General features: G+C 38.3%; 1 protein-coding gene across 25 annotated transcripts in view; it reads left to right on the top strand.

Annotated features, from left to right (window-relative positions):
• CCDC66 (coiled-coil domain containing 66) overlaps positions 1 to 13,402 on the top strand; it is a 48,534-nt gene that overhangs the window by 31,814 nt on the left and 3,318 nt on the right. For all 25 annotated transcript variants that reach the window (XR_011426848.1, XR_011426849.1, XR_011426850.1 and 22 more), the window contains 4 exons: positions 291 to 452; positions 1,935 to 2,079; positions 2,561 to 2,701; positions 12,414 to 12,910. Coding sequence is in view for 22 of the 25 variants with exons in the window: in XM_001491793.7 (XP_001491843.5) it covers positions 291 to 452; positions 1,935 to 2,079; positions 2,561 to 2,701; positions 12,414 to 12,910 (945 nt within the window). In the remaining 3 variants the exon portion in view is untranslated. The remainder of the gene's footprint in view (positions 1 to 290; positions 453 to 1,934; positions 2,080 to 2,560; positions 2,702 to 12,413; positions 12,911 to 13,402) is intronic.

Raw genomic sequence — 13,402 nt, 5'->3', positions numbered from 1 at the left:
GACATTTATGGAGCATCTGCTACTTACCAGACAGTATACTAAGCACTGAGATTTTTTTCTTCAGTTGTTTCTCTATTAGTTCTTCCAACAGCCCTCCTGGGGTTAAAGAAAAAGCATGTAGAACTTGACAAGTGGTAGAAGGGAGAAATACATTGGCAATCTGACTTTTTAACTTTACTCGTGTATGTAATACTTTCTGTGTAGTGTTAAACTTATTTTAGAAACACCAAACAAATGCTTCATTGATTATTTTTTGTGTGACAATGATTTGTGTGGTTGTTTATGACTAGAAAGCCATTACTGCTCAGGTAGAAGAGAAGCGCAGGAAGAAGCAGCTGGAAGAAGAGCAAAGAAAGAAGGAAGAACAAGAAGAGGAGCATCGTTTAGCACGGGAACGAGAAGAGATGCAGAAACAGTATGAAGAAGACATGTTTAAGCAAAAACAAAAGGAAGTAGGTATTTATATTTTAACTGTTTAACATTTTAGAGTAAAAAAACGATATGTTTTTAAAAGGAAAAATAGGGGCTGGCCCTGTGGCCGAGTGGTTAAGTTCACGCTCTGCTTCGGCGGCCCAGGGTTTTGCTGGTTCAGATCCTGGGCACGGACATTGCACCGTTCATCAGGCCATGCTGAGGCAGCGTCCCACATGCCACAACTAGAAGGATCCACAACTAAAATATACAACTATATAGTGGGGGGATTTGGGGAGAAAAAGCAGGAAAAAAAAAGATTGGCAACAGTTGTTAGCTCAGGTGCCAATCTTTAAAAAAAAAAAAAAGGAAAAATACCCAGAAGTTGAAGATTTATATATATTGTGAAATTGTGAAGCTGTATGCAGAAACATTAAAGCTTTGCATAAAGAAGGTTATGAAAATAGAGAGAAGCTGGAGGTTTTATTATTTCCAAAGATTAGTTCACAAATGCTGTATTTGTTGGGGTGTTTCTCTGCTTAAGGAGGTGGTCAGGATGAGTTATTATAGCAGAAAACAAAAGTTATCCATGTGCTTGATTTTGAAATGTTTTCTAAGGTATGAGTAGTGTATTAATGAATATTCTAGATATGCTAAGAGAAATGATTGGCCTTTCTGTCTGTATCACTTGGGAACAGGAGAATATGTTTGCAGAGTGATTGGCTGGGATTGATGATACAGTTTGTTGCTGTTTTGGAGGTTTCTTTTGTGCTTAAATAAGGGTCTTTTTAAAAAGAATAGATGTCTGGTTAGCTCGGAGAACCCCTATATTAAGTGATGCAGACAGCATAGGTATGGTGGTGTCAAGTGCCATGTTTGAGCTGACCTGACAAAAGAGCAAATTATACTATGAAATTCGATTGCCAAAGATTTGTGAGAGTTACAGAGTTGAGCATAGGGCACTTCCCCTGGAGCTGGGAGGTAGGGCTGAGAACCTGCATTTTCTTACCTTTTCATACTTGCAGCTTTCACTCCCAAATTAGCTGATGCAGGGACACGTGGTCTGGGGTTCTGATTTCATTATGTTAAATAGGCTGAGCCAACTACTCCTATGGAATAACATATATATATATATATATATGAAAAAAATCAAAGTATCATTTGGTTGAATTGCAAGAAATAGCCGTAAACCTTGTATTTTACTTCTTAATAATTTGTTTTTAATCTTAATGGAACTCTGATGGAATTGACCATTGCTTTTTGAAACTTTGAGAACTTTATTAGTATAAGCTTGAATAGGTAGAAGAGTTCTTATATTTATGGTATCATCCCAGCTATAGAAAATGATATTAAAATGTAAGCTCCAAAACGAAAGGAACTTTGCTGTGTTGACCACTCCCATTATCGTCAGTAGTGCCTGGTACGTAACAGGAGCTTAGAAAATATCTCTTGTGAGAGAATAGTCAAGTCTGTGCGTGTTTGATAATTGTATTTAGTAACTTTATGCACTTAAATATTGGTAGGAAATCATGACTCTCAAGACAAATGAGCTGTTCCAGACAATGCAGAGAGCGCAGGAGCTGGCACAGAGACTGAAACAAGAACAGAGAATCCGAGAGTTGGCTCAAAAGGGACATGACACCTCTAGATTGATTAAAAATCTTGGTGGTAAGTACTGAACTAGAATTTTATTTATAATATTTTTCGAAGATGACTTTAAATAATTGCCTATTTTTAATACCTTTAATATACCTATTAACTAAATATTTTTGAAGGAGTTTCAGACCTTGAACTAATGTAACTTTATAATACTTATTTGGGAAATTGCCTTAAGAGAAGAAGTAAATGATTTACACTTTAATATCTTTTCACATAAGTTTTCCTAGGTTTTGCTCACAGCAGGTAAAATGTGCACCTTTGTACCCATTTTTACAGAGAAAATCTATTAAGTGATCTCCCTAAATTCAGTAAGGAATAAGAGTGCAGGTAACCTTTTGAAGGAAACTTTTAGGCCAGCCCTTCTAAGTTTTTATTGCAGTGTTCATACTCATTGATTAAAAGTCTTGTGCGTGTTTAGTTGCTGCTACACATAATTTTTATTAATATTCCTGAACTGTCATTTTATCAGATAATTTATTTCTCTTGCCAGTTGATACAATACCAGTGGAATATAATGCATCTACTAACAACATTTCCAATTCAAGACATGGCTTGGATGAAGTCAGTGGTAAATGTAATAGATGTATCAATTCTGTGATCTCTCCCAAGAAGGATACTGGTGTGCAAACAGGTATTTGTTTAGAACCTGTGATTTGGTTTAAAATTTTCTTAAAATTCAAGTCACGATTAGAATTAAGTTCAATTAATTTAAAGTTTGAAAATTAAAGGAGTTTGAGGTTTTCAGTAAGAGAAAATAAAGGAATCTCTTGGTTTTCAATTTCTCTATAACAGCTTTATTGAGCTATAATTCACATAGCATAAAATTAACCCGTTTAAAGGATAGAATTTAGTGTTTTTTTAAAGAGTACAATTCAGTTTTTATATTCAGAGTTATGCAACCATCACTACAGTGAATTTCAGAATATTTTTATTGCTCCAAAAAACCCTGTACCCATTAGCAGTCACTCTTCATTTCCTCCCACCCTCTAGTACTAGACAATCACTCATTTACATTCTGTCTCTCTAGTTTTCCTATTCTGGACGTTTCATATAATTAGAATCTAACCACATGTGGTGTTTGTGTCTGAATTCTTTCACTTAGCATGATGTGTTAAGGTTCATTCATGTGTTAGCATGATCAGTACTTTGTTCCTTTTTATCACTGAATAATATTCCATTTTATGGATATATTACATTTTCTTTATCATCAGTTGATGGACATTTAGATTACTTCCACTTTTTGGCTGTTACATATATGCTCATGTATAAATGTTTGTGTAGACATATTTTCAGGTCTCTTGGGAGAGAAGAGTAACATTGCTCAGTCATAGAGTAACTGTATGTTTAGCATTTTCAGGAACTACCGAACTGTTTTCCAAAGCATCTGTACTGTTTTACATTCTCACCAGCAGTGTATGAGGGTTCCAATTTCCTTCATCTTTGCCCACACTTATTCTTGGGGTTGTCAAGTAGTATCTCCTGGTTTAATTTGTATTTCCCCAGTGACTAATGTTGAGCATCTTTTCTTGTGCTCTTTTTAGATTTTTACATAGCTAATAAAGGAATATCCGTGTGGGATGTCATTATCATAGGTCTCCATACTTACTGTGAATCCTTTCAGCCCTCCAGCTATCTGTCTGAAAACCCCCCCGTTTTTTTTAATAACTGCCAAGAAATCTCTTTATCTTTTCACTTTGTTTTTAATTGAGGTATAATTGACATATAACATTCGTTTCAGGTGTACAACATAATGATTCAATATTAGTATATATTGCAAAGTGATCACCACAGTATGTCTAGTTAACATTCATCATCATACAGAGTTACAAAATGTTTTTCCTTGTGATGAGAGCTTTTAAGATTTACTGTCTTAGCAATTTTTGAGTATGCAATACAGTATTATTAACTATAGTCACCATGCTGTACATTACATCCCCATGACTTATTTTATAACTGGAAGTTTGTACCTTTTGACCCCCTTTACCCATTTCAACTGCCTCCCTCTTCTTCCTAACCCCCTGCAACCACCAATTTGTTCTCTGTGTCTATGAGTTTCGGTTTTTTGTTTTTGTTGTTGTTGTTAAGATTCCATATATAAGTGAGACCCTGCGGTATTTGTGACTGACTTATTGCACTTAGCATAATGCCCTCAAAGTCCACTCATGTTGTCACAAATGGCAAGATTTCATTCTTTTTTATAGTTAAGTGATAGTCCATATTATTTACATTTTTTTATAAATGTGTGTGTGTATATTTTTTTTACCTTTTCTTTCTTTATCTGTCAGTGGACACTTAGATTGCTTCCCTCTCTTAACTATTGTAGATAATGCTGCAGTGCACATGGGAGTGCATATATCTTTTTGGGTTAGTGTTTTTGTTTCCTTCAGATAAATACCCAGAAGTGGAATTGGTGATCTTGTGGAAGTTCCATTTTTAATTTTTTGGGGAACCTCCACGCTCTTCTATAGTGGCTACACAAATTTACATTCCCATTAACAGTACAGAAGAGTTCCCTTTTCTCCATACCCTCTGCAACACTTATTTTTTGTCTTTTTGATAGTAGCCATTCTAACAGGTGTGAGGTGATAGCTCATTGTGGTTTTGATTTGTATTTCCCTGATTAGTCATGTTGAGCATCTTTTCATGTACTTGTTGGCCATCTATATGTCTTCTTTGGAAAAATGTCTATTCAGATTCTCTGCCCATTTTTTAATTGGATTGTTTGGTTTTTTGCTATTGTGTTGTATGAGTTCTTTATATATTTTATATATTAACCCTTTATAAGATACATGATTTTCAAATATTTTCTCTCATTCAGTAGGTTGCCTTTTTGTTTTGTTGATGGTTTCCTTTGCTATGCAGAAGGTTTTTAGTTTGATATAGTCCCACTTGTTTTACTTTTACTTTTGTTGCCTTTGCTTTTGGTGTCACGTGAAAAATCACCAAGACCAATGTCAAGGAGTTTACCGCCTACGTTTTTTTCTAGGAGCTCTGTGGTACCAGGTTTTACATTCAAGTGTTTAATCCATTTTGAGTTAATTTTTATGTATGGTGTAAGATTTTGCATTGGCTGTCCAGTTTTCCCCACACCATTTGTTGAAGAGACTGTCCTTTCCCCATTGCATATTCTTGGCTTTATCATAAATTAATTGACCATATATGTGTGGGTTTATTTCTGGGCTCTCTGTTCAGTTCCATTGATCTGTGTGTCTGTTTTTATGCTGACAACATACTGTTTTGATTACTATAGTTTTGTAATATGGTTTAAAATCAGGGAGTGTGATGCCTCTAGCTTTGTTCTTCTTTCTCAAGATCATTTTGGTTATTCAGGGTTCTTTGTGGTTCCATACAAATTTTAGAATTGTTTGTTCTAGTTCTATGAAAAATGTCATTGGAATTTTGATAGGGATTGCATTGAATCTGTAGATTGCTTTGAGTAGTATGGACATTTTAACAATAGTCTTCCAATCTCTGAGCACAGAATATTTTTTCATTTGTGTCTTCAGTTTTTTTCATTAGTGTCTTATGGTTTTCAGTGTACAAGTCTTTCACCTCCTTGGTTAAATTTATCCCTGGGTATTTTATTCTTTTTGCTGCAATTGCAAATGGGATTATTTTCTTAATTTCTCTGATAGTTCGTTGTTAGTGTGTAGAAATGCAACAGATATTTGTACAGTCACGTGTCTCTTAATGACAGGGATATGTTCTGAGAAATGCATTGTTAGGAGATTTTGTTGTTGTGTGAACATCATAGAGTGTACTAGATGGTATGGCCTGCTACACCCCTAGGCGATATGGTACTAATCTTAAGGGACCACTGTTGTATATGTGGTCTGTTGTTGACTGAAACGTCATTATGCAGCATATGACAGTATATTGATTTTACGTCCTGCAGCATTACTGAATTTGTTTATTAGTTCTAACAGTTTTTTGGTGGAATCTTTAGGTTTTCTGTATATATGTCATCTGCAAATAGTGATAGTTTTACTTCTTCCTTTCCAATTTGGACTTTTATTTGTTGGGAGGTTTGTTTTTGTTTTTTGAGGAAGATAAGCCCTGAGCTAACATCCGCTACCAGTCCTCCTCTTTTTGCTGAGGAAGACCAGCCCCGAGCCAACATCTGTGCCCATCTTCCCCCACCCTATATGTATGATGCCTGCCACAGCATGGCTTGATAAGCCTTGCACAGGTCCACACCCAGGATCCAAACTGGTGAACCTCAGGCCGCCAAAGCAGGGTGTGTGAACCCAACCGCTACACCACCAGGCCGGCCCCTGTTGGGAGGTTTTTGATTACAGGGTCTTCTTAACTAGTAATTGGTCTGTTCAGATTTTCTATTTCTTCATGTTTCAGTCTGGTTGGTTGTATGTTTCTGGGGATTTGTCCATTTCTTATAGGTTGTCAAATTTACTGGTGTATAATTGTTCTTGGTAGTCTCATGATCCTTTGTGTTTCTGTATTATCAGTTGTAATATCTCCTCTTTCATTTTTTTATTTTATTTGAGTCCTCTCTTGTTTTTTCTTGGTGAGTCTAGCTAAAGGTTTGTCAATTTTGTTTCTTTTCAGAGAACCAGCTCTTAGTTTCATTGATTTTTTTTCCTGTTATCTTTTTAGTCTCTCTTTCATTTACTTCTGCCCTGATCTTTGTTATTCCCTCCTTCTACTAACTTTGGTCTTTGTTCTTTTTCTAGTTCTTTGAGGTGTTAAAGTTAGATTGTTGAGTTTTTCTTGTTTCTTGATGTAGGCATTTATTGCTATGAACTTCCTTCTTAGAACTGCTTTTACTGTATCCCATAAGTTTTGGTATGTTGTATTTCCATTCTAATGTATCACAGGTATTTTTTTATTTCTGATTTTTTCTTTGACCCATTGGTTGTTCTGGAGCATGTTGTTTAATCTCCACATATTTGTGAATTGTTTAGTTTTCTTCTTGTAATCAATTTCTAGTTTTATACTATTGTGGTCAGAAAAGATGCTTGACAAGATTTCAGTCTTCTTAAATTTATTAAGATGTGTTTTGTGGCCTAACATATAATCTATCCTGGAGAATGTTCCATGTGCACTTGAGAAGAATGTGTATCCTGTTGCATTTGGATGGAATGTTCTATATATATCTGTGAAGTTCTTGTCTAATGTGACATTTACAGTTTTCTGTCTGGATCATCTGTCCATTGATGTAAGTGGGGTATTAAAGTCCCCTACTATTGTTGTAGTCTGTTTCTCCCTTTAGGTCTGTTAATATTTGCTTTATATATTTAGGTGCTCCTGTGTTGGGTGTATCCTCCTCCCCCTCCTCTTCCTCCTCCCTCCCGAAAGCTGCCCAGTACGTAGTTGTGTATTTTAGTTGTAGATCCCTTTAGATCTGTTATGTGGGGTGCAGCCTCAGCATGGCTTATGAGTGGTGCTGGGTCCACACCCAAGATCTGAATCAGCAAAACCCTGGGCCAGCAAAGTGGAGCATGTAAATTTAACCACTTAGCCACAGGGCTGGCCCCTGGTGACATGTTTATGACCATTAGTTTGAACTCTTTATCAGGTAAATTACTTATCTGATTAAATTCAATTGCTGATCTCCATTTCATTAAGGTTTTTTTCTGAGGTTTTATCTTTTTCTTTTGTGTGGAATGTATTTCTCTGTTTCTTCCTTTTGCTGGGCTCTCCATGTTGGTTTCTATGTATTAGATGAAACAGCCACCTCTCCCAGTCTTAAAGGAGTGGTCTTACATAGGAGATAAATCTTATCATTCAACTGTACTCTTAGCTCTTGGTTGTCTCTCAAACCTTTGTGATTGTCCAAGCAGCCTATTTTATTTTTAATAGCACACAGTAGTTGGTGTGCCAAGACCTATGAGTGTCCCAAAGGGGAGGATCTCAGTCAGCACCTACATTGAGGCTGCTTGGAAGCCAGACCCTCGGGCAGCACCTTTTAAAGTATGCAAACACATACAGTCCTTTGGGACCGCATGCCTGAGCCCTGCAGCCACCAGAGCCAGGTGATCTGGAAGTGTCTCCTGGGTGGCAGTCAGAAAAGTTGGGGCTCCAGGCGAGTTGTAAGTTCCTTTCTGGGAGATATTGGCGAGCTGTAGCAAGTCAGAGGGAGAGCACAAAGATGGCATCTACCAGCCTATGTTCCCTGAGAGCACCTCAGTAGGCCTCTAGATGTGTTTCAAACCTGAAGCCTACCCCTCAGGTTGAAACTCCAGGACAACCAAATAGGCCTCTTTGACACAGAGACTGGGGGTATGTTTCAGTATCCTGTCTGTGCAGTGCCCTAGGGGTGGTATTATGCCAAGAACTGTCTTTTTGATTGTTACAGCCTCATGGGACCCAGGAATGCAAACCCCCCCAGCCATCAGAGCCAGGTGATCAAGGGACACCCCCTGGGCAGCACCTGTAGAAACCAGGGCACAAGATGTAAAAACTGGGGTACTAGAGGCATGTAAGAACTATTCTCTGAGAGATTGGTGCTGTGGAGCTTGGCAGAAGGAAAACGCAAAGATAGTGCTCATCCTCCAAGGTCTCTGGAAAGAAACACAGTCAGCTCTTGGATGTTTGTTTAATTAGAAGCCTGCCCCCAAGGCTGCAGCTGTGATGATAAGCTAATAGGCATCTTTCCCAGAAAGACTGAACTCCTGGGTCTCTTGCCTCTTACTGTGCCATGGGAGTGGTAGCTGTTTAAGAACTGTTTGTCTGTTGGTTACAGTCCTGTGGGATCCATGAGTGTCAGCCCCATTAGCCACCAGAGCCAGGTGATGCAGTTGTCTCCTGGCAGCAGCTGCAAAGAACTGGGGCACCAGACTTGTGTAAATGTTCCCCTCCAGGCGATACTGGCGTTCTGGAGTGGTGCAGAGGGAGAGTATGAAGATGGCAACCCACTGGCTGGAGCAAGAGAGAGAGGGGAGTGTGAAGATGGTGCCTGCTAGCGGCTGGGGAAGGAGGGGGATGCCTAGAGTTAAAAAAAAATTTTTCTAAATATGGTGCCTGCCAGCCTCAGCCCCCAGAGGGTATCCCAGTAGGCCCCCAAATGTGTGTTAAGTTAGATGCCTGCCCCTCAGGCTGATGCTTTACTGTAAGTAAATGAGCCTCTTTCATATAGTCTGGGCACAATTGGCTGCCTCTGCTCTGGGCTCTGGGGCGAGTGAGTCCACCCGTGAGCCCTTGTTTCTCCCTTCCACTATAGCCTTGTGGATCTCGTGGATGTGAGCCCTGACTTTTCAAAGCTGGATGTTTTAGGGCTCGTCTCTCCATTACAGGTCTTAAAAGTTGCGGTGCCTGACGTGGGGTTCAAACCCTTCACTCCTCAGAGAGAAGCTCTGGGTTTTGAATTCCCTCTCGATTCGCCACCAGGAGTACAGTTTATGGCTTGATTGTGTCTCAGCCTCTCCTCCCCACCTCTATGTGGTCTCTTTCTCACTTGCTTGATAGGAGTGTAGTAGTTGCTCAGCCACTTTTCTTCTTTTTCAGAGGAAACCGTTCCATATGTAAGTGTAGATTTGGTGTATTCATAGAAGGTGGGTGAGTTCAGGATCTCCCCAGGTCGCCATGTTGAACCAGAACCCTTCACTTTTTAAACTAATTAGCAATGGACCCTCCTGTCAGTATTTGTGGTCTTGGGAATCCCATGATAGCTTAAAAAGAAACAAAAACCAATTTGGCTGGCCATAGATTAGGAGATATTCTTCTAGGAACATCAAAAAGCCACTCTGGAGTTGGGTAGTAGAGAGCCCCAAGCCCAAAATGTCTTAAGGAAATCCTTTCCCTAGCATACCACTATTTTCTGCCAGTTAATTTTAGACTTTACTTCAATACAACACCAAATTACCCACATCAAATGGCAGGAAAGTAGAAAGGAACCTTGAAAAGGGAAAGTAGGGTAAAGCAGTTTCCCAGTGCAACCTGCTTGGTTATCTGAAATTATTCTGCTTATGAGCTCTTGGTATTTTTCGCTAGTTTGCTCTTAAGCTTCAAGAATCTGATTTAGTCCCTTCCCTATGTCCAGATAAATAACAAAATTATATAAATCTTACACATTAATTAAAGGAAGGTGAAACTAAGTCTTTAAGACAGTGAAATTATGTATATTATCACGGGGTGGCTCAAAATAAGGGAATTTAATCACTCAGGGTCCCAAAATAGAATAATTCAAGATGGTTTATTTAGAAAGGGACTATTTCCAAAGGAGTGGCTGTGAGGGAATCACAGAAATAGCGCGTTGACTCTGGTGCTAGTAGCAACTGAGCTGTTACTGGAACCTAGAAGACAAGAGTTGTAGAGAGGTAACTTAGAGGAGCAGTGACCTTTAGTAAAGGGACAGTCAGCCTGAGGTCAAGTCACAGGGAATGAGCCAGTGGAATAAACATCCTGACTTCACTCTTCTCCCTCCCTTTAATCTGCCTTTGATCCCTCTTGACAGAAGCAGAAAGAGGGCTGAAGAACCCATTGATATGGTTCATACCAGTCAGTCTGCCGCAGCAGAGAGCAGCGTAGAGAAAGGTTGTGAAATGGGTCTAGAGTAGCAAAAGATATTCAGTATGAGAATGATGCAGGCTGGGCAGCCTAAGTAGGGATTAGTCCCAGAGCAGTTCCAGCCTGGAATAATATACCTAAAGTGTCCAAGATAAGAGAGTAATAACTGCACTTTCATGTGCAACCCAGACCTCTTCCTTTCCTTCGCTAATTGTGAATTTAAAATTTTAATCATATGTGAAAGAAAGCCTTTGCAAGGTTGTTGCTTAACTGGTTACACAGCTGTGATAATGGAGCACATCACTGAACATTACATAAGTAGTAGTGAAATTTCAGTGTCCTTTTTTTGAGTGGTGAACTTTTCCTGTTTTCAGAATGGCAAAAAGTGAAAGGTTGTATGTGATTCAGGGATGGTCTGCAGGCAAAGCATAATGAATGCCATATGAGATATGAAATGCAACATATGACTTTACATAAATAGCAACATTTCGCTAAAAATTTTGTTCCAAGAGGGGAGTTATAAGACATTTCCCAGTGCCTCTAAAGGACATTTTCCCAGCTCTTTTTATATTTATGTTCTGAAGGACATTTTCCAGATCTTTTTATATTTATGTTGTTAATTTCAAACCAAGATAACGAAACTTCACATCTCTCTTAAAAGAGATTTTTTACATTGCTTTGATGAAAAATTTTGTCAGTTACATTGATAGGAAAAATGTAGAAATAAATTTACTTAGATATACAAGATGGTAATACATACAGTGTTTGTTATATTCTAAGTGAAAGCCAAGACATTTCTTTGGAAAGTTTTGTTTAAAAAATTGTCTACATTCTGTGATGCTAAGAATGAATCATCTGAAGTTCTGATACATGCTATAGCATGGATGACCCTGAAAGGCATTATGCTGAGTGAAATAAGCTGGACACAGGAGGAGTGGGATGGGTGGTGCAGGGAAACACAAATAGTATATGGTTCCACTTGTGTAATGAATCTAGGTGGGGTGGGGTGGACAAATTCATAGAGATGGAAAGTAGAGTGGAGGTTGTTGGGGGTTGGGAGGGAGGGTGGAATGGGGAGTTACTGTTTAGTGAGAGCAGGGTTTCTGTTTGGGGTGACTAAGAGGTCTGGAATTGTGCAGCATTGTGGGTGTGCTTGGTGCCACTGAATTTTACACTTAAAAATGGTTTAGTGGAGGATTTGGAGAAATTGGAACCCTCTGCATTGTTAGTGGCAGTGTAAAATGCTACAGCTGCTATAGAAATCAGTATGGCATTTCCTCAAAAGAAATTAAAAATATAATTACCATATGATCCAGCAGTTCCACTTCTGGGTATGTACTGAAAAGAACTGAAAAGGTCTTGAGGAGATATTTGGACAGTCATGTTTATAGCGCTATTATTCACAGTAGCTGAGAGGTAGTAGCAATGCAAGTGTCCCTTCACAGACGGATGGATAAACAAAAGGTGGTGTGTACATACAATGGCATATTATTCAGCCTTAGGAAGGGAGGAAATTCTGACACATGCTACAACATGGATAAACTTTGAGGTCATTACATTAAGTGAAATAAGCCACAAAAATATAATCACAAAATACGTCACAAAAATACAAGTACTTTATGATTCCACTTACGTGGTACTTAGTCAAATTTAGAGAAACAGAAAGGAGAATGGTGGTTGCCAGGGGCGGGGAGGAAGGAATGGAGAGTTTAATGGGTATAGAATTTGTTTTGGAAATTAAAACAAGAAAGGTTTTAGAGGGCAGTAACTAATAAAACTATTTAATGCCTTTGAAAAAAGTGGTTAAATTGGTAAGTTTTGTGTTATGTATGCTTTACTATAATTTAAAAAAATAATCATCTGAAACTTTCTTTTAGATGACTTAAATACAGGAATATTCACCAATGCAGAATCATGCTGTGGATCAGTAATAGAGAGGGAAATTATAAATTGTTCATCTCCCGAGATTCCTGCAGAATTTAATCAACAGTTTAACACTAAGAAAAACAAACAAGTAGTATTAAGTAGGGATAAAGGAGCCAACTTAGAAAAAGAAAACAGTTGGTATAATGACCAGTGTAATCAGTTCACAAGAACAGAGAAACAAATGAAACATATGAAGAAATCTCCTAAAAGGCCTGATTGGAATATAAATAAGCCAATCAAAAGGTATATCCCAGCATCAGAAAAGTACCCTAAACAGCTTCAAAAGCAAAGAGAAGAAAAAAAGGTAAGAAGGCAGATGGAACTGCTTAATTTGGTAGAAATAAATAATTCCGGACACCTCTCTCAAAATAGAGGCACTTCACCAGAAGTTTTTCATTCATCTCATCAAGAAACTGAGCCAAGGTTCAAGTGGCATCTAGTCAAAAAGGTAAAGCTCTTCTGTCTTAAAAATATATTTTAAAGTATGTATTGATGTTTCTAAATTGAAAACACGGTTCCCCGTGTGCATGTTTTGACAAAGCTGTTCTGTGTCTGAACAAGAGTTCTAGAATTTGATTATGCCGGGGGTCAGCAAACTATGGCCCGTGGGCAAATCTGTCCTGCTGCCAGCTTTTGTAAATAAGGCTTTATAGGAACACAGCCATGCTCATTCTTTTATGTATTGTCTATGGCTGGCCTCGCCCTACAATGGTAGAGTTCAGACTAGTTCTAACAGAGACCACCACATGGCTCACAAAGCCAGAAATGTTTACTGTTGGATTCTTACGGAAAAAGTTTACACTTAAACCCTGTATAGATTAATGCTATTCTTGATTCAAACACCCATTCAAAACTCTTCTTTATAGTCCAGACAGGTGATAATTTATAAGATCAGGAATTACTGGACTGGTCCTCTCTGACTCTGGAAAAATATAGTCTC

Source organism: Equus caballus, chromosome 16 (assembly GCF_041296265.1).
Source record: "Equus caballus isolate H_3958 breed thoroughbred chromosome 16, TB-T2T, whole genome shotgun sequence".
NCBI classification, from domain to species: Eukaryota; Metazoa; Chordata; class Mammalia; order Perissodactyla; family Equidae; genus Equus; species Equus caballus.
The sequence above is the reverse complement of the archived record's forward strand: the minus strand, read 5'-3'. Positions and strand labels throughout refer to the sequence as shown.